The sequence below is a fragment of the Rhineura floridana genome, chromosome 1, assembly GCF_030035675.1.
Source record: "Rhineura floridana isolate rRhiFlo1 chromosome 1, rRhiFlo1.hap2, whole genome shotgun sequence".
NCBI lineage: Eukaryota > Metazoa > Chordata > Lepidosauria > Squamata > Rhineuridae > Rhineura > Rhineura floridana.
The window spans coordinates 109,435,301-109,456,335 of record NC_084480.1 but is presented as its reverse complement, the minus strand read 5'-3'; the positions used below and the strand labels follow the sequence as shown (position 1 = coordinate 109,456,335).

At 41.5% G+C, this 21,035-nt stretch overlaps 1 protein-coding gene across 5 annotated transcripts in view; it reads left to right on the top strand.

Annotated features, from left to right (window-relative positions):
• GLIS3 (GLIS family zinc finger 3) overlaps positions 1–18,618 on the top strand; it is a 289,006-nt gene extending 270,388 nt beyond the window's left edge. For all 5 annotated transcript variants that reach the window (XM_061629198.1, XM_061629168.1, XM_061629178.1 and 2 more), the window contains 2 exons: positions 8,448–8,630; positions 14,040–18,618. In XM_061629198.1, coding sequence (XP_061485182.1) covers positions 8,448–8,630; positions 14,040–14,176 — 320 coding nt within the window. In that variant the 3' untranslated portion in view covers positions 14,177–18,618. The remainder of the gene's footprint in view (positions 1–8,447; positions 8,631–14,039) is intronic.
• The last annotated feature ends 2,417 nt before the right edge of the window (positions 18,619–21,035 follow it).

Below are 21,035 nucleotides of genomic sequence, written 5' to 3'. Positions count from 1 at the left end.
AAGTAAATCAAACATATTTAAAGTGACTATATGAACTATATGAACTGCCTTAATATTGTTCCTTCATCCTGCTAAAACAAGATCAGTGCAGCACATGTCTTGTTTCTGTTATTTGGGCTGATTGCAGGTGTTGCCACCACTCACCATATGCTCAGAGGCAGAAGGAGAGAGGAAGGAGGGGGGAGGGGGAGGGGAGGAGAAGAAGAAAGAAGGAAGGGGAGAGAAGAGAGTAGGAGGGGAAAGGCTGGTCTGATCATTTGCATGCTTATTGAGTTCAGTGGGATTTACTGCTGTGCAATCATGCTTAGGATAGGTAAAACTGGCCATGGGGGAGGAGGGGAAGGGGGTAGGGAAGGGAAGGAGGAAGGGAGTGGAGGTGGAGGGGCAGGAGAGGTGAAGGAAGGGGAGGGAAGGGGCAAGAGGGAGGGGAGAGGAGGAGGGCAGGGCAGGTTTGATCATTTGCATGCTTTTTGAGTTCAATGGGATTTATTCCTTTACAATCATGCTTAGGATAAGTGAAACTGACCTGGCAGGGGCAGGGAGGGGGAGGAGGGGGAAGGGGAAGGATAGGAAGGGTAGGCGTAGGCGGAGAGGAGGAGATTGGGTTGGTGGACACTGGTCAGAGGGAAAGCCCCTTTCCAAAAGGAAAACATTGTGAACAATATCATTGTTTTTCAGGGTTTCCACCATCTTTTTATTCTACAGCAGGCACCCAAATGTAAACCAAAGCTGTCCCTGGCCTATTCCCCTCACAGAGCTACAATCCCCAGAAGAGGGGCTAGCTGTTAAAGCAAAATTTAGAGGGTTGTTAAGCAAGTTTTTCTGAGCATGACTATATGTTTTGTGAGTTTTGTTTTGAAATGAGCTTATAGGAAGCAGCAGAATGGCATGGAGGGTATTTTCAATTTAACATTGCGGAATGCAAAAAATTGCTGCTGGCTGTAGAATACAGCCACTCTTGTGGCTGTATAATGTCTGAAACCTAGAGTGTGCCTCTAGTACAGTGAATAGGAGTTAATTACTGCTTTTTGAAGAGATCTTCCTTCAAACCCAAGCAGCTGGATCAGAACAAGGAGCCTCACATACGTAGTATCCATTTATGTTCACAGTTCATCATTCATCTAGGGGGCAATATGTATGCGGGATAAGGAAACATATATGTATTGGCTACAGTAAACAAATATCATCATAACTAATGATAATGCCAATCTCCAATGCGAAGCAGGTCACTGTAATATAAGTGGAGACCCTTCTGTATCTGCAGTGGAGCAGTTCAGCAGGGGCTACATTTCTAGTAATGAAGAAAATTCTGCAGTTCCGGAAAGCAATAAAAGAAAGCAATATTTGCAAAGGTCAGGGAAACTCGTTTGCTCTGTTTGCTTTCTATTCAGCAGTACCAAAGGCCCAGTATTTCCCAGTTAGCATAAGCTCCATCTATCACCTTTGGCCCTCTTCAGCTGGTGTTGCATAGTTTTTATTTATATAAGGATTCTCTCATTCTTCTCTTGCCATGTGTCCAGTACTTACCCATGCAATCCTTTTCAGAAGTCTGCATGTGTTAGGAAGAACAGATGATGTGCAGAATCAATCATTCCACTTTTTATTCAAACACTTATGACTCAAAGCAGCTCTGCTCTATACATGAATTCTAGGGAGAATTGCATACTTCCAGAGCAATGTATATAGAATAGCTCGTTGCACTCAAGAGTTAATGAAACAAAAAGACAGTTATCTCTAGAATAATTTTAATATGCCCTGATCATGAAACCCAGATCAATTTATTTATTTATTTCATTCCATTTCTATACCGCCCCTAGCCTATGGCTCTCTGGGCGGTTCACAGCAAGGAATAAAATACAATACAGTAAAAAAGAAATCAGATAAAATCCCTAAAACAGACAGCTTAAGCGTTTAACAACTTGATATAAAATTAACTTAACATTAAGCAATTAAAATGCCTGGGAGAATAAAAAGGTTTTAACCTGGCGCCGAAAAGATAGAAGAGTAGGCGCCAGGCGCACCTCATCGGGGAGACTGTTCCACAATTCGGGGGCCACTACTGAAAAGGCCCTAGATCTAGTAACAGCCCTCCGGGCTTCCCTATGGGACGGGACTCGGAGGAGGGCCTTAGATGTTGAACGTAGTGAGCGGGTAGGTTCATAGCGGGAGAGGCGTTCTGCAAGGTATTGTGGTCCCGCACCGTGTAAGGCTTTATAAGTCAAAACTAGCACTTTGAATCTGGCCCGAAAACAAATAGGTAGCCAGTGCAAACGCGCCAGAACAGGCGTTATATGTGCGGACCGTCTAGTCCTCGTCAGCAGTCTGGCTGCTGCGTTTTGCACTAGCTGTGGTTTCCGAATTGTCTTCAAAGGCAGCCCCACGTAGAGTGCATTGCAGTAGTCCAATCTCGAGGTTACCAGAGCATGGACGACTGAGGCGAGGTCAACATTATCCAGATAGGGGCGCAGCTGGGCTACCAACCGAAGATGGTAGAACGCATTCCATGCCACCGAGGCCACTTGAGCCTCAAGAGACAGGAATGGATTGAAAAGGACCCCCAAGCTACGAACCTGTTCCTTCAGGGGGAGTGTAACCCCATCCAGAACAGGTTGAACATCCACCACCTGGGTCGAGAAGGCACCCACCAACAGCGTCTCAGTCTTGTCAGGATTGAGCTTCAGTTTGTTAGCTCTCATCCAGTCCATTATCGCGGCTAGGCAACGGTTCAGCACGTTAACAGCCTCACCTGAAGAAGATGAAAAGGAGAAATAGAGTTGCGTGTCATCAGCATACTGGTGACAACGCACTCCAAAACTCCTGATGACCGCTCCCAGCGGCTTCATATAGATGTTAAAGAGCATAGGGGACAGGACCGATCCCTGCGGGACTCCACAATGGAGAGTCCAGGGCATCGAGTAATGTTCCCCAAGCCCTACCTTCTGGAGACGATCCGCCAAGTAGGAGCGGAGCCACCGCCAAGCGGTACCTCCAACTCCCAATTCCGTGAGTCTCTCCAGAAGGATACCATGGTCGATGGTATCAAAAGCAGCTGAGAGGTCAAGCAGAATCAACAGGGTTACACTCCCCCCGTCTCTCTCCCGACATAGGTCATCATACAGGGCGACCAAGGCTGTTTCGGTGCAATTCTATCCATTATGTTTGACTGACAACCAGAGCCTAATAAGATCGAGGTGACTTGGTGACCTGTGGGGGGGGAGGAGCAACTTGGTTATCTGGGGGGGAGGAGGCTTGGCCATTTGTAGAGAGGGGGAGGTGACTTGGCAATCTGTAGAGGGGGAAGGAGGAGGCAGCTTGGCAGCCTGTACAGGGGGTGGAGTCCTTTAGAGGGGGGGTAGCGGAGGCAGCTTGGTAAACTGTAGAGGGGGGAAGGAGGAGGCAAAGCCTGGGGACGGGTGGGGGTGAGGGGGTGGGGATTTGGTGTTCCTTTACACCTCTGGCATCAGGGAGAGAAGCAGGGAAGGGTTGTAAAGGGCTTATGGTGAGCTCTAAGGGTGGGGTTGGTTTCGGTGAGCTGCTTCTCATATTTTGACAAAAGTGCCATGGATGCCAGCAAAAAATGGCTGCCAAAGGCAGCCAAAACAAAAAGATGTTGGTACTCCATACCAACTTTGCTTACAGTACTGTTGGGCAAAGAACACATTATACTTGTTTTCTATATGGAAATCATTGATCATTGGCTGTAACACTTGAAAACACAAGAAAAGAAGTACAAATCTTTCACACATCAGTTTGAAAAAATCTTCCATTGACTCTCTGTGCCTTACAGTACTTGACACCCTGTGTTTTACAATTCTTATGTTTGCAGCTGGGATTTGCCTTCTGAAGTGGGTGAGTAATTAATGGTATCAAATAAATCCAAACAGGGATGGGTGGTGATTATTTAAAAGGGGGGAGAGATTGGGAACATCTGGCTTACCGGTAATGAGGCTGGTGTGTTAAATAGGGGAAATACAATAAAACAAAACATTAGTTGTCTTGGATTAAATGCATCAAGCCATCTGGAGGCCAGTTCACATTCTCCATATTCACTCACTACAAATGTTTGGAATGTTAGCATTGTCTGAGAGGCACCTTTATATGTGTCCTAGTTTTTTTTAAAGAAATACACTTGCAGGAAATTTTTGTGTTGGTTCAACAGTTGCTGAATCCTTATTTTCCTGGATGGTGGAATTAGTATACTTATTTATCTTCTCCCCCTCCCCCTGCCAGCCTCCATTCATGTGCATGAAAGAGAAAATTCTTCTTAAAGAATGTCACAACTTGCAATCTTGACAACATTGTGTCTGTCATCTTGATGGGCCAAACCAAGCTACACTCAGTGCAATGAGGAAGTACTCGTGTATTGCATAGTACAGTATGGAAATGGACTGCCTTCAAGTCGATCCCGACTTAGGGCAACCCTATGAATACGGTTTTCATGGTAAGCGGTATTCAGAGGGGGTTTGCCATTGCCTTCCTCTGAGGCTGAGAGGCAGTGACTGGCCCAAGGTCACCCAGTGAGCTTCATCGCTGTGTGGGGATTCGAACTCTGGTCTCCCAGGTCGTAGTCCAGCACTCTAACCACTACACCACACTGGCTCTCACCACACATTATATCAATATAGCCACTGCAGACTATGGAGTACTACTACCTGAACTTGTAGTAGCAATGTGAATTTGAAACTCTTTGTGTCTCTAATTTTTTCGTAGCGTTCACACAATGTCCTCCTTGTCCAAGTCGCAGCCCATACTTCCCCCTGCTAAATTTCCCAGTCCACAGATAAACCAATATGGGAAGAAAATTCAATATAAAATTGAATGTTACCAGACTGTGCACAACGAAGTGAATTGTATGTGCAGACATTTTTACATTTGTGGTGACATTTTACTGGGTGCTGTCTCTTGCCACACGTTCTGTTTCCATCAGCCCAATGCAGCCTACCCTTTTCCACCAGTTGTTGCTGAAGGCATGTTTGTGGTATTTATATATTTATTTTTAAAACAGCTCTTTTGCACAGAACTGCTCTTGCACAAAACAGCTGTATTTAACATAAAAATAAAATTTGCCCTTGCAGGTACTGGAGGCAGAAAAGGAAAAGGGAAGAGAAGGAGGTCTCAGCCTTTCATGCGAGCAACAAATTCTTGCCTGGCTTGGCATAGCACCTTTATTTGTGGAGCAGGGACTGCTAGTTTGTGCAAATCTTATATATCAGAAAACTAGTATGTCAAAAATAAATACCTGCATACCAGCCATGTAGCCATCCTTCCTTTTATTATTATTATTATTATTTTAAACATTTATACCCCGCCCTATTTTCGAAGGAACTCAGGGTGGCTTACAATAAAACAGAAACAGTTAAAAATATCACTATATTAAATTTAAACAATTTAAGTGAGTTAGATACAAAATAAGTTAAAAACTAACTACTATAGTTAAAAGCCCATCTGAATAGAGCAGTCTTCACCTGTGCACGAAAGGCCGATAATGAAGGGGCCAACCGAACCTCGCTAGGAAGAGAGTTCCACAGATTAGGGGCAGCGATCGAAAAAGCCTTATTCTGTGTCTCAGTAAGAAAGACTTGCGAAAAAGGAGGAGTGAGAAGAAGGATCTTGCTGGAGGATCTTAGAGTCCGGACTGGTTCATAGAGGGAGAAGCGGTCTGACAGATAGCCTGGACCTAAGCCGTATAGGGCTTTATAGGTCAAGACCAGCACCTTGAATTGTGCCCGGAAACAAATGGGCAACCAATGGAGCTGATACAGCATAGGCGTTGAATGATCTCTATAACCCGCCCCAGTCAACATTCTGGCTGCAGCTCTTTGTACCAATTTCAGTTTCCGAGCAGTCTTCAAGGGCAGCCCCACGTAGAGTGCGTTACAGTAGTCTAAACGGGATGTCACTAAGGCATGTGTCACCGTAGTCAAGTCTGACAGATCAAGGAACGGACGCAGTTGGTGCACCAATCTTAATTGAGCGAAGGCACTCCCGGCCACAGCAGAGACCTGCGCCTCCAGGTTCAAAGCCGAGTCCAGGAGCACCCCCAAACTGCGAACCTGTGATTTCAGGGGGAGTGTAACCCCATCCAGCACAAGTTGAATCCCTATTCCCTGATCTGCCTTCCGATTGATGAGGAGTCTTGTCAGGATTTAATCTCAGCTTGTTCGCCCCCATCCAGTCCATCACTGATATCAGGCATTGGTTTAGGTGGGGCAGCCACATTTCTAGGTGGGGCATTGGGGGGGAGGTGCATAGCGTCAGCCAATCCCCATCCCCTCACTGATGGAGAAGAAGTGTGGATGAGCCCCAAGTTTAGGAAAAGGCACAGAGAAAATAAATACTATAGGGTGTGTTTGTTAACTCCTCTTTGAGAGTCCTTCTAGTCTTGCTCCTGGCATTTAGATTTTCCTTCCTAGTGGACAATCAAGGGAAAACTTTTTAAGTGGCTGCTATATAAAGGACAAACCAAGCAATTTGAAACTAATTGTAGAAAGCAACTGGATTTTTTTCCATTGGTTGCTGGGTTGATCTTTCTGTCCAGAAACCCTGAAAAGGCCTCATGTTGAACTGAATATATTGAAAAAATAAGAAATTGGGCCTGATGCAGCCTAGGTGTCAGCCAGTCAGCTTACTAACTGTAGTGTACACAGCAATATTTCTATTCCTCTAGGGCTGTTTTCATCCTTTGCCATCAGGTAATCAAGAAAAATAAAGCAAAAAATAACCACCATGATTGTGAGTATAGTGGGTGTTTTAAAAGAATAAAGGGTAGCCTTTTTTTCCAGATGAGTTTATCTCTTTATTTCACCCTTTAGCAATAAGCACCCTATCCTGCTGTACTCATAATAACTGCAGAATAAACAAATTCATACTTCTTACTGCAGGCAAACAAACATGCTTCTTTCTTGCTGGCTGGGTAGACAGCACAACTGAAAATGAAAAGCAGAGCAAAGGAAAGTCCAAGTGGTGGAGTCTAACTATCCCATAATACAAAATCTAATATTTAACTTGTCAAGGGTCATACAGGCTGGTTTTTTTTCAGGATCACTTAAGTAATTATTAAGTAATTATTGTTGACACAGCCTAAGCCAGCACAGGGCCAAGTCACTACAACTCTGTTCAATAGTAGTGCATTCATCTTTCTTTAACCTTTTCGCTTTAGGAAAATAAGCTAGCCTTTTTACCCTAAATCAACTGGTTTGCAAATTGAATTGGCTATTTGCAACAGATCCCAACCCCCACCCCAACCCCAACCCCAACCCCAACATGCCAGCATTTAAGAAGCATTTACTGTAGTAAAATAATAGAAAACAACAACTTTCCAAAACAGTTTTTAGCTCCTTACTCTCAATGGTGCTTTGTACTTACTTGAAAAGCTTTCTTAAAACTAACTGCTGTCCCAAGCAGCAGTGGCCACACTGTGAGAGTTTATAGCTGAGTCACAGCAGTTACCAGAAACAGCTATTTCTATCTCTGGTACTTGAAGCCAGCTGGCAATGCTTAGGAAAAGCCAAGCTGAAAATGTTCTTTTACATTGTTACAAGCTCTGAGTTTAGGTCTTTTCACAATGCCTTATTCTGAATCTCAAATGCTCTAGGGGTAATGCTGATTTATACAAGATTGCTTAGTGTTTTAAAAGTATGAGTCATGCAATGAAACATTCTCCTCTTCCCTTGAGATATAAGATTGTAAATTATAAATGTACAATTATCACCTTTTTACTATTATTTTTGAAGCGCTTATTTTTTCCTCCTCCAATACAGTTTTAATTTTTAAACATTATAAGCATGTCTTCAAGCTTTCCACAAGTATACTGAGAACTAGATGTTTTGCTTCACATATTAAGAATAATTTTCAAGAGTATTTCTAATCTCTTCTCCCTCCTGTCCAGAGATATTATTTTAAGTTAAGAGGCAGGAGACTTTTTGTTGTCATCAAAGATTAGTCTTTTTTGGTTAAAGATCTAGGATATGAAACACAACAGATTACTATTGCTTTATTTCAGAATTCAGAACATTTATGGATTTGGGGATGCTGCAATAGAACTACCCAGGACTAAGAAGCATGGCCATATTTTTCAGCTGTTGTCACCATGGTTTCTGTGTGTGTGCTCACTCCCCCCCCCCCGAGACTGTTATGGGTGAATTTGTGTAATTAGGCAAAAGGAACTCAAGGAACAGCATACCTTTCTCAAGGTTAAAGGAGGTTAAGGCTGCAAAATATGATTTTAAAGAGAATTCTCATGACAATGTCAGAACAATTAATTGCTATGGTGGCACTTGAATTAGGACAGATTTAAAATAGCAGGGGATATATTGTTAAAGCTTTGCTGGAAAAATCAAAGTCAGAGAGAAGTTTATGATGAAACTGGTGTTAATACAGACAGTGAGTTTATACATGAACCAATCTGGCACATATTTTATATATTTCGATGTCTTCTCTCTTTTTAGGTGTTTATGGGCAGCTGCAAACATTCTGTTCCCCACATTATGCTGACAACCAGAGAAATATACAACATGGTGGAACTTGCAATATGATCCCTCCTTTCGAAGACTGCCTTGTACCCACATCTGTGGGTCAGGCAGGTTTTGATGTTTTCCACAGAGCATTTTCAGCACATTCTGGCATTACAGGTAAAACACCTTCCATGATCTTGTTATTTAAACACATTCCATGGTAAATCTTTCTGGAGTTGGTGGTTTTGTGAGTTCTTTTTGGAATGAATATTGTATACATCCAAATTGAGTATTGATTTCCCTCCATTTGAGATTCATTTCTTAATGAGATGTACAATAACTCCACTCTCAAAACACTGTCCACTAAATTCTGCATTAACTCTCATTCCATTGTACCTTATCAGAGGCACTTAGCATTTTTATTAAGACTTGGGAGCACTTTGTAGGGCAGGGGTCGCCAACCCATCACCCAAGTTGCACACCAAGTAGGTAACCCAGAATCTGAGCTTTCATTTTTTTAAAAAGTAAGTCTTCAGGCCTCCTATAAAGGTGGTTATGGAGCAAAATATGTAGGTAACCTTCTAAGCAATGCATGTGTAATGAGCCAGCATGGCTGCTCCTGCCTATCACTGCTATTAGCCAATGAATCAGAGCTGTGAATGACAATTGAGTTGCTTGGACACCAAGAAATAGGAATCCCTGGGATCCTAAAGAGCTGCTGTTTCACCCTTCCTTTTAGTGTACTTTTCCTGCTTCTGACTTTTTTCCCTCCCCTAATCCTTGGAATCTCCATAATTTGCCCTTACTTTTTCCCTAGCAACCAGGATGCATCTTTCCTGTGCTGGGTTTGCCTGAGATCAGGTAGTGCCTAGAAAATATATTCTGCAAATACTACACAGTGAGTGTGGGTGAATGTTAAAGAATCCCCCACCCCCAAAAGGCAAATGTGAAAACTTTGCAAAGAGGCTTAGGCATGTCTCTTTGCAAGAGTTAAAGACCAGGGACTCATTAAGAACTCACTGTATACAGCCCCCTCTTTTTTCATCAAGACTGCACTTTCATTTGCATCTATAACATTTCCAGTTTTAGCAGTACATTTCTACAATACATTATTATACATTTCAGTTTACATTGCATCATTTATCGCATGTCAGTTTACATGTCACACATATCCAAACTTTATTAATCAAACTTCGGCTGAACACAAGTCAGATATAACGTTTCTGCATCCATCTCCACGACTTTGTGCATACCAGGGCTGCTGACTAAACCCACAGTAAATCTGTCAGGAGGTTTCCCAATGTTAGCTCTCTCAGAGCACCTTAAAAGAATTGGAGCTTCTGCTCCCACTGCACCCCCTCCTGAACTTGTTCCTGGCATGGTTTGCTCAGGATCTGTCATCTCGTCAGCGTTACGTTTCTTTGTTTTACGTTTGCCCCATATCAGTTCATTTAATGCATCCTTGAGTGGAATCTGTGTTCCTTCCACTTTCACATCTTGTTTTGGTGTAAATACTTGTGCTTGTGTTTCATCTGATCCTGTAAGTATGACTGTTTGCTTTTGATCCCAAGGCTTTTCTGAGATTTTAATGCTTCTGCTCAGAACTAATTGCTGTGTTTGTGGTATCCATATTCTGTAATATGCATTCTGAAAACCCAGCACAAACCCTTCCTGTGCTCTAGGTGCAAGTTTGCCACGTCTTTTACTTTGTGGAATGTGGACCCAGCAACGGGCTCCAAATCTCTCAATGTGCTGCACCCTCGGCTTTATCCCAGTGAGTTTTTCGTATGGTGACATCCCAAGTGCACTATGTAACACCCTGTTGTGTATGTAAGCCGCATACAGAATACATTCTCCCCCAAAAGAGTGTGTGAGACTAGAATCTTCCAACATGGCTCTCAAAGCTTCCTGAAGCACCCTGTTTTTTCTCTCCGCTATCCCGTTAGAATTCGGAGAAAATGGAGCTGTGAAATGTTCTATACCATCACTTTCAAGGTATGCATGTAATGCTTTGCTTGTAAACTCCCCCCCCCCCGGTCTGATCGTATTGCTCTCACTGTGACATTATGTTGTGTTTGGATTCTCTTAATGAACAGTCTCAGCTTCTGCTCTGCTTCATCTTTACTCTTGAGCAAATAAACATGAGTGAACCTCGAGAAGTCATCTACTATGACCATAAAATACCTTGCACCTCCTCGTGAACTGTTTATTGGCCCTGATAAATCAACATGAATGAGTTGGTAGGGAGCGGTTGTCGAGCTTTTCACCTCCCGGTTTATGGGTGTAATAGTCATTTTAGCTTTATGACAGGCATCACAATCCATTATTTGACCACAATCTGTCAAACACATGTTTTCACTCAGACTCGGGGTTCTCTTAATTGTTTCATAATTTGCATGCCCCAGCCTTCTGTGCCAATCATGCACACAGCCTTTATGCGTCTGTGCTTCAGCACCAAACGCAACACACCCTGCCTGATTGCCTTTTATTACAAACTGTGAATCCTTCAGGCTCCCTTGCATGCAAATTTCACCCCCTCTTTTCACAAAACATTTGTCTCTGTCAAACACCACTGAAAACCCAATGCTGGTCAGTTTTCGAACAGACAAAATATTACTAGACAAGTCAGGGACATACAATACATCAGAAATTATGCCAATCTTATCCAATCTCACCGTTCCTCATGCTTTGACAGTTCGTCTCGATCCATCAGCCAGTAAAACATAGTCCTGCACTTCTTTTGCCGTGTGAAATAAACTTAAGTCCTTTACGAGGATATGGGACGCTCCACTGTCCAAAGTCCAGTCCATATCCATAAACTGAGGCTTTTCTGCGCTGACAAAGTTCACACTGCCCTGTTTCCAGCCTCCATCCCTGTTTCTTTGCTTGACTGCACAGTCTCTTTGAATATGTCCACGCACTCCGCAGAAATAACAAGTTTTCAGCTGTTGCTGCTGCTGCTTGCTTCTGACAGCTTCCTTCGGTTCGGCCTCTTTCGCCTCCTGTCTCCGCTGCCACTCCTGGGACAAATCTTGCAACACGTCCCACATACGTCTGGCTGAGGGTTCATCTCTCACGTACATCAGTTGAGAATCGGATAGAGCCAAAGTAATAAATGCCTGCGCCTTCTCATCTTTGCGCTTCCAGGCCGCTGTTGGTGCCGCCGGTGGGGTCGCATCAACAACATCAAATAACTCCTCTTTTATTAGGAAAGCCCGCATTCTCATCTTCCAGCTGGCGAAATTATTTTCCTTAAGTCTTTCCATTCTCACCTCTGTCTGGCACAATCAATCACGCTGCTCTCTGGAACTCAGTCTGCAGCTCAGACCACTTACTCACTCTGTAACGTGTGCTGGATCTGGGCCCATAACCCTGTTGATGTGTGCGGTGTGCGTTGTAAGCGCAGTTACATTAGAGTATAAGTTGGTCAATAAATCCAAGTACACGACATAGTATTAAGAGTCCATTTACTCAGGACATTAAGGCTCATAGCAAGAGCACATACAGAAAGCTACTGCTTCTTCAAGAACACAACCCCCCCCCCAAAAAACCACAGAGACTGGTAGAAAGTTTCCCAGCCGATATCTCCCTGGTTGCCATGACAACGTGTGCTGGCCTTGACTGTCCGTTCCCAGGCTTGGCACAGACTTAACTCCTGATAACGCTCCTCCTTGCTCCAGGCTTTCAGACTTGATGAAAATAACCAGAGACAGTAATGCCTATGAGTCTCAACATACATGTCTACTCAGAAATAATTGCCTTTGTGTTTAGTGGAACTTACTTCCAGGTACGTGAGGACAGGATGGCAGCTTAGGCTTTAGTTTAACATTGACATTGGGTGAAAAACAGGGTCCTAGTGTGTTTAACATCTGTATGGCAGGCAGAAATTCAACAGGTCAAGCCTTTTCTAGTATGGAAATACAATTGTGGGAAAAGTTTCACTATGATTACTCTCTAATTTTGTGTTATACCACGCCCCTGTGGCAGCCATTTTGTGACTGGTGCCCCCAGAACTCTCTCAAAATTTGAAATGTGCCCCCTGGTCCAAGGAGGTTGGCAACCCTTGTAGGATATCATAAGTCAGTCATAATTTGTAACTTACATGTAAATCACTGCATGTACACATACTGAGAAACCACAGTCAGTCATGGCAATTGTGTAGTTTTTACAGTAGGGCCTCGCTTTACAGTGTTCCGCTTTACAGCTTTCCGCTGATGTGGCGGCTTTCAATCAGGGGAAATTTACTGTTTTAAAGCTGATTTTGCCGTTTTGCAACATTTTGCGATGCTTTCGCGTCATTTTCGCGTGACACGGCCCATTATAGTCTATGGGGTTCCACTTTACGGCGATTTCCGCTTTATGGTGGGGGCCTGGTCCCTAACCTGCCGTATTAGCGGAGCCCTACTGTATAATTATAATTATTTATAATTATTGTGTAGGAATTTGGTAACCTGTGAAGTGGTACTCAGTAAGCTTTACAACCTTGCATGCTTTAAACTAGCTTGCATACCTAGCTGTACACATTTATTTCTTTTAAAACCTATTTCTGAGAATTTCCATCTGTTCCTTCATCATGTGACAATGGCCACATTTTCAGTTGTGCAGAAAATTGGTAGCCTCTATCCCCTAATCCAGTCCACACTAGACATCCAACAGACCAATGACATCCAGCCTTCCTTGACCTGAGCACCTATGTCTTAGGACTCATTCGTACATCTGTGTACACTTGGTTACTGAACCCTTGATGACTTGCCAAAAGTGAGAACGGGCAAATGTATTATGAAAAGTAATTCATAAATGCTATTAACAGATCATTAATTATAAATAAATTCATATATAATAATTAACATCTGTGTAGCATTTTCAAGTCTTCAAAGCACTTCATGTGCATTGATCTAGTTGTGAACCTTAACGGTTTTGTTGTAAGGATGGTTAGTATTATTGTTCCCTATATTGCAGATGGGAGGGCTGGGATTGAGAGAATGTGGCTTGCTTAAGGCAAGCTAGTGAGTTCATGGCAGAGTTGAGATTCAAAGTGGTGAGTTCCTGATTCATAGCTCACTCTCGGGCCAGCTGTTACACTAAACCAGCTGTCACATGGGTATAAGCTCTTCATGATGCAGTCCGCAAGTGATCAGTATGCATATATTACCTTCCCAAAATTATTTGCAAATCTGCTCTCAGTTAGAGGCTATTGTGTAAAGTTCTACAAATTTTATAATATTAATATTAATGGTATTCATAAGACTTTCAGAGACTCAGAGGGAAATGCCAGGAAATTATGAAAAATACATTTCTGGAGGGGGCTTTTGAGAGGAGAAATAGGAAAAGGTGCTTAACCCTTTCCCTGCCCACCACTTCTCTGCTGCAGATCTGCTTTTTCTTTTGCAGTGTTCCAAACATGTGTTTTCCTCTCTGAACACACATTTGGAATATCCTGTGAAGAGTCTTTATCCACATGCACATGATGAATCCTATGTTTGCATGCAACATGTAATTATGACCAGATTTCTTCTGTGTAACAGGCCCAAACATTCTCCCAGTTGAATCTAATTGATGGTCTAAATTCCTTCATTTTTTTCTCAGTTTATGATCTTCCATCAGGCTCTACAGGGATCTTTGGTGATTCATTGCACAATGGGACTGAGGACTCAAGTTTCCTGCAAATAAATGCTGTAGATCGTTGCCCTAGTCAACTTTCTTCAGTTTATACTGAAGGCTGAAGAAGAAGATGACGACACTCCTGCATCTAATTCCAATCAGTACCACTCTGTTATAGATAAACTTTTATTGGTCAGGACAAGTGCTAAAGGTATTGCTCAAGAAAGGAAGAAAATACTGTTAGAAAGTACGCACCTTCACAGATGCAGCTAATAAATATAAGGGGCTTGGGTGGGGAAAAGCTGGTTAAAACTTGCCAAAGTGTGAACAGTTGCTTCTTTAATTCAGCCTTTTCTGTGGCAAAACCTCATCTCAAAGGGAATGACTAAGAAAACTACTGCTTTATATGTTTTAATATGAAATGTTGGAATTTTCACAACAGTTTGTAGAAATCCTCTACAGGAACTCTGTAGAAATTCGCAATTTTTTTTAAAGCAAAAGGATAATGAGCCTGTTTGGTGCTTTAGAAGAGCCTAAGCATGCAATCTCACAGGAAAGGGGGACTAAGAGGAAAGAGATTTTTCAGACTTGCCATAGCACCAGTTGGAGGTGGTGGTAGCAACATTTTGGAATCGGGGAACAATGGTTCCCTTTTTAACAACACAAATACAGTTGTCTATGGATTCTTAGCAGTAATGCATTGGAGAGAATTGATCCTACTTGATATTGAATAATGCTTTATAATTTAACTAATATTTATATTCCATGTGTAGAATTCTGTATAGAGAGTTTAAAAGCCCAACACAAACATTTAGAATTAATTTTCCCTATTAATGTTTGCAAATACTTCAAGCCATTTCCAGCAGACTTCACTGGGTCTTGATGTTCATACAAGGAAGGGAAGGGTGTTCAGTACTGCTGCCAGAAAAGTTAAAGCGCTCAACATTACCCTGCTGTATCCCACATGCAAGCTTTATCTGCAAACTACATGTGATGTGGGTGAGCTTCCAGTATCCTTTTTTTAGCCTTAAAATGAGATGCAGGTGGCTGGGGTAATTGCAATTGGTGATGTGGTGCTAGGAGAAGAGTGCTCACCTCCTTTCCCCACTCTGTCTCCAAAGATAATCCACCCCCCATCTCCTGCTGCTATTAGCCATGCAAGGGGAAAAAATAAGTACAGTGAAGATACCTTTCTTTTCACCCCATCCCAGCTAACAGCAGCCTCAGGGAAGGAAGGATTCCATAGAAGAAATGCAAAATGGGGCAAAGTTAGACACACACACCCAGGTCTCCCAACATTGTAGTCCTGGCCCACATTGCCCCCTCCATTTGTTCACCAATTTCTTGTGTCATGTGTTCAGGCCGTAGCATATTCTGTGATAGTGTCTCTGTAAGGCATCCCCTTCATGGCTTTGTCCCTCATATATTCTGTAGGATTCTCCAGATATAGCTATTATTCTGTCTGTTAATATTTAACATGCTGTAAATATAGTAGGTTAGTATTTACATCGTTCTTAAATCTATGACTTTACTTCTTTCTTACTTTCCTAAAAATGGCATGCAAGGTGTTAAATCCATCCCCAAAATAAATCATATTGCTGATCTTCTTTCTTGTATAGTTGTAAGCAAGTGTGGCCAGTAGAAAATGAATGTTTAGAGTCAAGATATGGCCTTTGTCATAGTTACATTATTATATAATTAAAATGGCAGCTTTCTTTGTGCAGTATGTATTGCAGGCCATTCATTTGTATTGCGGCCAAAACATTTCAGCAATTTCTAAATGTGCGTATTTCTTGTTAATAGCATGTTACCACAGAGGAACAAATGTGATGATGCCAAAAGCCAAAGGAATTAATGCACTCAAAATTTAGTGAGGATAAATAGAAGAGTTTTTTAAATCTCTTCTATTTATCCTCACTAAGCAAACCTCCAAAAACTAAACCGTTAGTCTGAAAAATCAATAATTTAAACCAATCAACTCTGTACATTTATGGATGTGCTGCATTCACATATTAAAACTATTTTCAGGCACCCCAAGATCTGTGAGTGAACTTGACATGATAGAAGATAGAGGGATGCACTTGCTGAAGTGTGGAAGTTATATAGCTTACAGTGGGAGACCAATGAGTTGGCAGTGGTAAAAAAAACCTTCAGTCAGGTTAATATATGGAAATGGATTGCCTTCAAGTCAATCCTCACCTATGGCGACCCTTTGAATTGGGTTTTCATGGTAAACGGTATTCAGAGGTGGCTTCACCATTGCCTTCCTCTGAGGCTGAGAGGCAGTGACTGGCCCAAGGTCACCCAGTGAGCTTCATCGCTGTGTGGAGATTCGAACCCTGGTCTACTACAGGCCGTAGTCCAACACTCTAACCACTACACCACACTGGCTCTCAAGTTCATATGTGCAGCCTATTAAAAACGAACAGCTTTGATAGTGCCAGATACTTCCTTTTTGAGGGCTGGAGAATGGATTCCTGGCTCCTTTTTCCTCAGTCCTCTATGATGAGTTCTGCAAAGCTGGCCATATCAGCCATCTAATCAACATAGTAAATAGACACAAGCAGATCCTTGTATGCAGCAGCACACATACCACCTAGTGTTGCACAGATTAAAGCATTTGAATTTGGGTTTAACATCTTAAAAAATAAGGTGAGGTTCTATTTATTTTGTTATGAAGTAGAATCTGGAAAATTCTGTAAAGTTCTCAAATGATTATGCTTGATAGCTTAAAAATAGATGATAATTATACCATGGAATTTATGGATCCAGGAAAGAACAGCTGTGGACAGACAGAAGCCAAATTCATACCTAGCTCATTATGCTGAAACTTTACAAGGCATGTTTTGATTTATTAGAGCTAAGGACTTGAAAAAATATTTTTCAAAAAGACATGTCATGTTGCCATGGCATCTGTGACACGTACAAACATGGGCTCATTTTCACTGAAATGGGTCTAATGTCTTCAATATAGTGCCATCAGGGAAAGACTTCATGGGCAGAGCTCCAGGGCTCCACCAGCAGAAATAGCAACAGGGCCCCCAGCTATAACAGAGCTGCCTTATCATATTTTGAGGTATGTGAAGTTAATCAATCATCTTAAAGTGAACTAGCCATTCTCGTGTAAAGCATAGAGAAATGAGCTGTTTATCAGATATGTGGCCTCTGTGCTTAATTAAGCTGCCATGACCTTATGGGATCCTTTTTTTATTACGGTGCAATCCTATACATATTTACCCAGAAGTTAGCCTCATTGACTTCAGTGGGACTTACTCCCAGTTAAGTGTTTATAAGGTGTCTGTAGGCCAGGTGTCACACCCTGCTCCTCCTCTGAAGAGTTCAGAGCAGCTTACATATAGTCCCCATGTGGTCCCATCCAAGCGGTACTCAAGCCCAAGCTTGCCTCGGAGTGGAACTGTATCTGCTGTTCTGTAGTCCGCACATCTGAGGGTTCACTGCTCTGCTAGAAGAATTCACTCTTATTTGCATACCAGAATGCACAGATTCCACAACTCATCTTGCCCTACTCCAATTGGTTTGTTGAAAAGAGAATTGTACATTACTAAATTTAACCGGGAATTGTCGCGTTACAAAGAAGGTGCTTCATTTTTTGATAGCTGGATAATATTGCCTGTTTAAAGGGATTCAGTTTAAACTATGTAAACATGTAGATAGTAAAACACATTGATGTATACTAGCTTATAGCTTTCCCTCTTCTCAGAAAAGGGCAACACTGCACTGTCATGTTGTAGAAGCAATTAGCTCCCACTGCACTTTTATAGCCTCCAGGTTTCTTCTGTGTGCAGCAGAGTGAAAACTTCCTCACACATATCATACCATTGCAGGATAAGAAGAAAATCACTACTGGTTTTGTACTGTTTTAGTTCCTTCGCTACCACCTTCTAGACTCTTGCATGAGGATAAAGGCTCCTTGGAGGCTTAAGAATAAGCAAATTTTCTCTCAGGCTGGGCTAAATCAGGAGATGGGATTGCCCATCTTCACCGTTCCTCACCCTCTGACAAAGTCTTTATATCCATCCTAGGGAGAAATGTACACTGGAGTTCACATGTACCTTCAAACAGAATTTTATATCAGAAGTCACCTACTCTGGTTTACTTGTGTCTGTTGCAGAAGTGTGGTAATGTCAGTACTGTTATTATCATTCCATTATTATAGGATTTAAAAAAGCAATTAATTGTATTTTTACCATGCCATTTTATTGCAGCATCTTTTTATCTGCAAAAAACCCAACCCCAGCACTTTTATGTGTGTGTTTTTTAAAAAAAGAATAGATAAATCAAAGAAATGAGTTAGTTAACAAGAGTGTTGTGGTCATTTTATACACAAAGTAGAGCATCACGTGGTGTGATGTTGCTCATGCAAAGCACTTTGGTGGGAGATGATGGCGGTGGAAATATGTTTTCTATCTATCTCACATTTTCTTGTATATATTTATATACGTTCCTCCTCTTATAGAGTTGAATCCCTTATACCATATTGTATATCTGGCTGATTTTACTATAGTTGGCATATATCTGTTGCATACTGTAAGGCCTAAAAAGAATTAGAGTGTCTTTTTCTATTAATATGTATAGTTTTGTGATTGGTTAAAATTACATTTCATATAATTGTAAGTTATTTTTGTTTCATAAAGTCCTTTTTTAATATAAAAATGAAGTGAAGGGTTTGTGCACATGATGAAAAATAAAGTGAAACTGGAAATCTATAACACACCAGTGTGACTGGAAAATCTTCTTTCAAGATCTGGACTAAAAATTAAAGGTTCTCTGACCACTGAATTTCATTAGAAGGACCTATAGTAGTTGAGCTTGTTAATATAATCAGAAACATACTGGGAGGAGGGGAGGAGGAAATCTGAGGCTTATTTGGAAAACTGTTCTTGCTTTGGGCCAATATTTAGGACTGTGTTTAATTATAGATATGGGACTTGGGAGGGAGGGGGAAGAACTGAAGGGGAAAAACTGAACTGAATGCCTTTTTAAGTGACTAACAGTTTGGAAAAATGTGTACATAAGACACAATAGTGTACTTAATTCTTTAGTTTTTATTAGTTTTCCTTGCACTAATTAATACTCACCAAGCAAATGCCCACTAAGAGTTTTTATACAGCCACAAGAGTGGCTGTATACTATAGTCAGTAGGGATTTTTTGCATTCTATTTCTATTTTTGTTTTGTTCCATATAAATGCTACAATTTGTGGCTAGTTTTCACCATAGTGAAAATAAGTAACCCTGGTATCAGTGTTACACTCTATCAATGCTTATGACTCTCTTGAAAAATATATAGTATTATGGCAATACTCTGATCTCATGTTTTAAATTATGTGATATGCCAGAAATGTACTTTCATAGAGCAAATTACACTAACAGCACAATCCTGTGTCACATGTATACTCAGAAGTAAGAACATAAGAAGAACCCTGCTGGCTGGATCCGACCAAACACCTATCGAGTCCAGCATTTTGTTCCCATAACGGCCAACCAGAATTCCATGGGAAACTCACAAGGAGGACATGAGGACAATAGCCTTCTCCCAGTGTTGTCCCCCCAGCAACTGGTATTCTCCTACCTCTGATCTTGGGGGTAACGTATAGACATAATAACTAGTAGACACTGAAAACCTGAGCTCAATGGGATTTACTGTCAGGATATATGATGGGAAAGTGGATATATAATTGCAACCTAAATCAAGGAACTTCCTTGGTTTAATCAAGCATGCAGCATAGAAAGGTAAAATTTGAAAACAACTCCTTCAAGGATTGTCTAACCCTAGTCTCTGCACAAAATGGAAAACTACTGGTGGGCCATCACATGGTTGAACTGAATGGTCTCCTACATTAAAGCAACAACAAAAATTACCCTGCTCGTCGATAACTAGACGTCAAATAAAGTTTATGTAGTCTTATCCCTAACATGCTAGCTTTCTGTGTTTAGGGGATTCATACAGAATCACTATAAGCAGTTATCCTGGTTCCTGCAATAATGGTGACCCAAAACATTGCTACAGTGAGTCATATGGAAATCAGCTCTATTGCACAAATGGAACACACATGGCATCTCCAGTTCATGCAAACAGTGTTTCCACATGCCTGTTCCAGCTGTGATCACACACTCCTGAGGCAATCACATGAGAGCCACCTCCTGTGTGAACCAGTACTCAGAATGATCATAATTTGCAACAGGTAAAGAGGACATGGGTGAATGGAAAGGATGTGGTTTGTTAATAGAGTAGTAAGGATGAAATCATAGTCACTAATTTTTGCCCTAGCTAACATCAATGTCAAAATTTCCGGTTGATTTTTGTGCATACAAGAATAATCTTTATTTTTCCATTCCTTACACTGTGCTGTGGTACCTTTAGTCCAGCCCCCGGTTCTTAATTTATGTCTTCCCAGTACCCTTCATTCAACCCAAATATTCTTATTTTAAAGTCAGATATGAAAATCATTCTACCACATCTTCCCATGCCATTTAAAGATTTATGCCACAGTAAATGTACCAGGCCATCAGCATCATTAATGATTCACAAAGGAGATGGGCTAGTTTCGTGAATTGTAACAAAGAACTCCTTTCTATGTACCTTGTTAAAAGTCCTTTGAAGTAACTAACAAATGCCAGCCTCGTGCATGGTTGCAAATGTGTGTGTGTGTGTGTGTGAGTGAGTGTACACACATGCATGTGATAATTTCACTGCAAATATACCCGTACATGGCAAAAGAAACCACTTGTTTTCTTAATATATTCCTTGTAGCCATGGTCTGATGTGCTAATTATATCCACATGATGAAAGCAATATAGAAAATAAAAAACTGGTAATAGGAAAATGAAAGCGTAGTGATGCTAACTATTTAATACATGGTGACCAAGCATTTTTGCTTATGGCAAAATGTAGAACTAATGTTATGCCAATGCTTCTATAAGTTTATTATTCACTAATAGGCAAAAAAACTTGCATATTA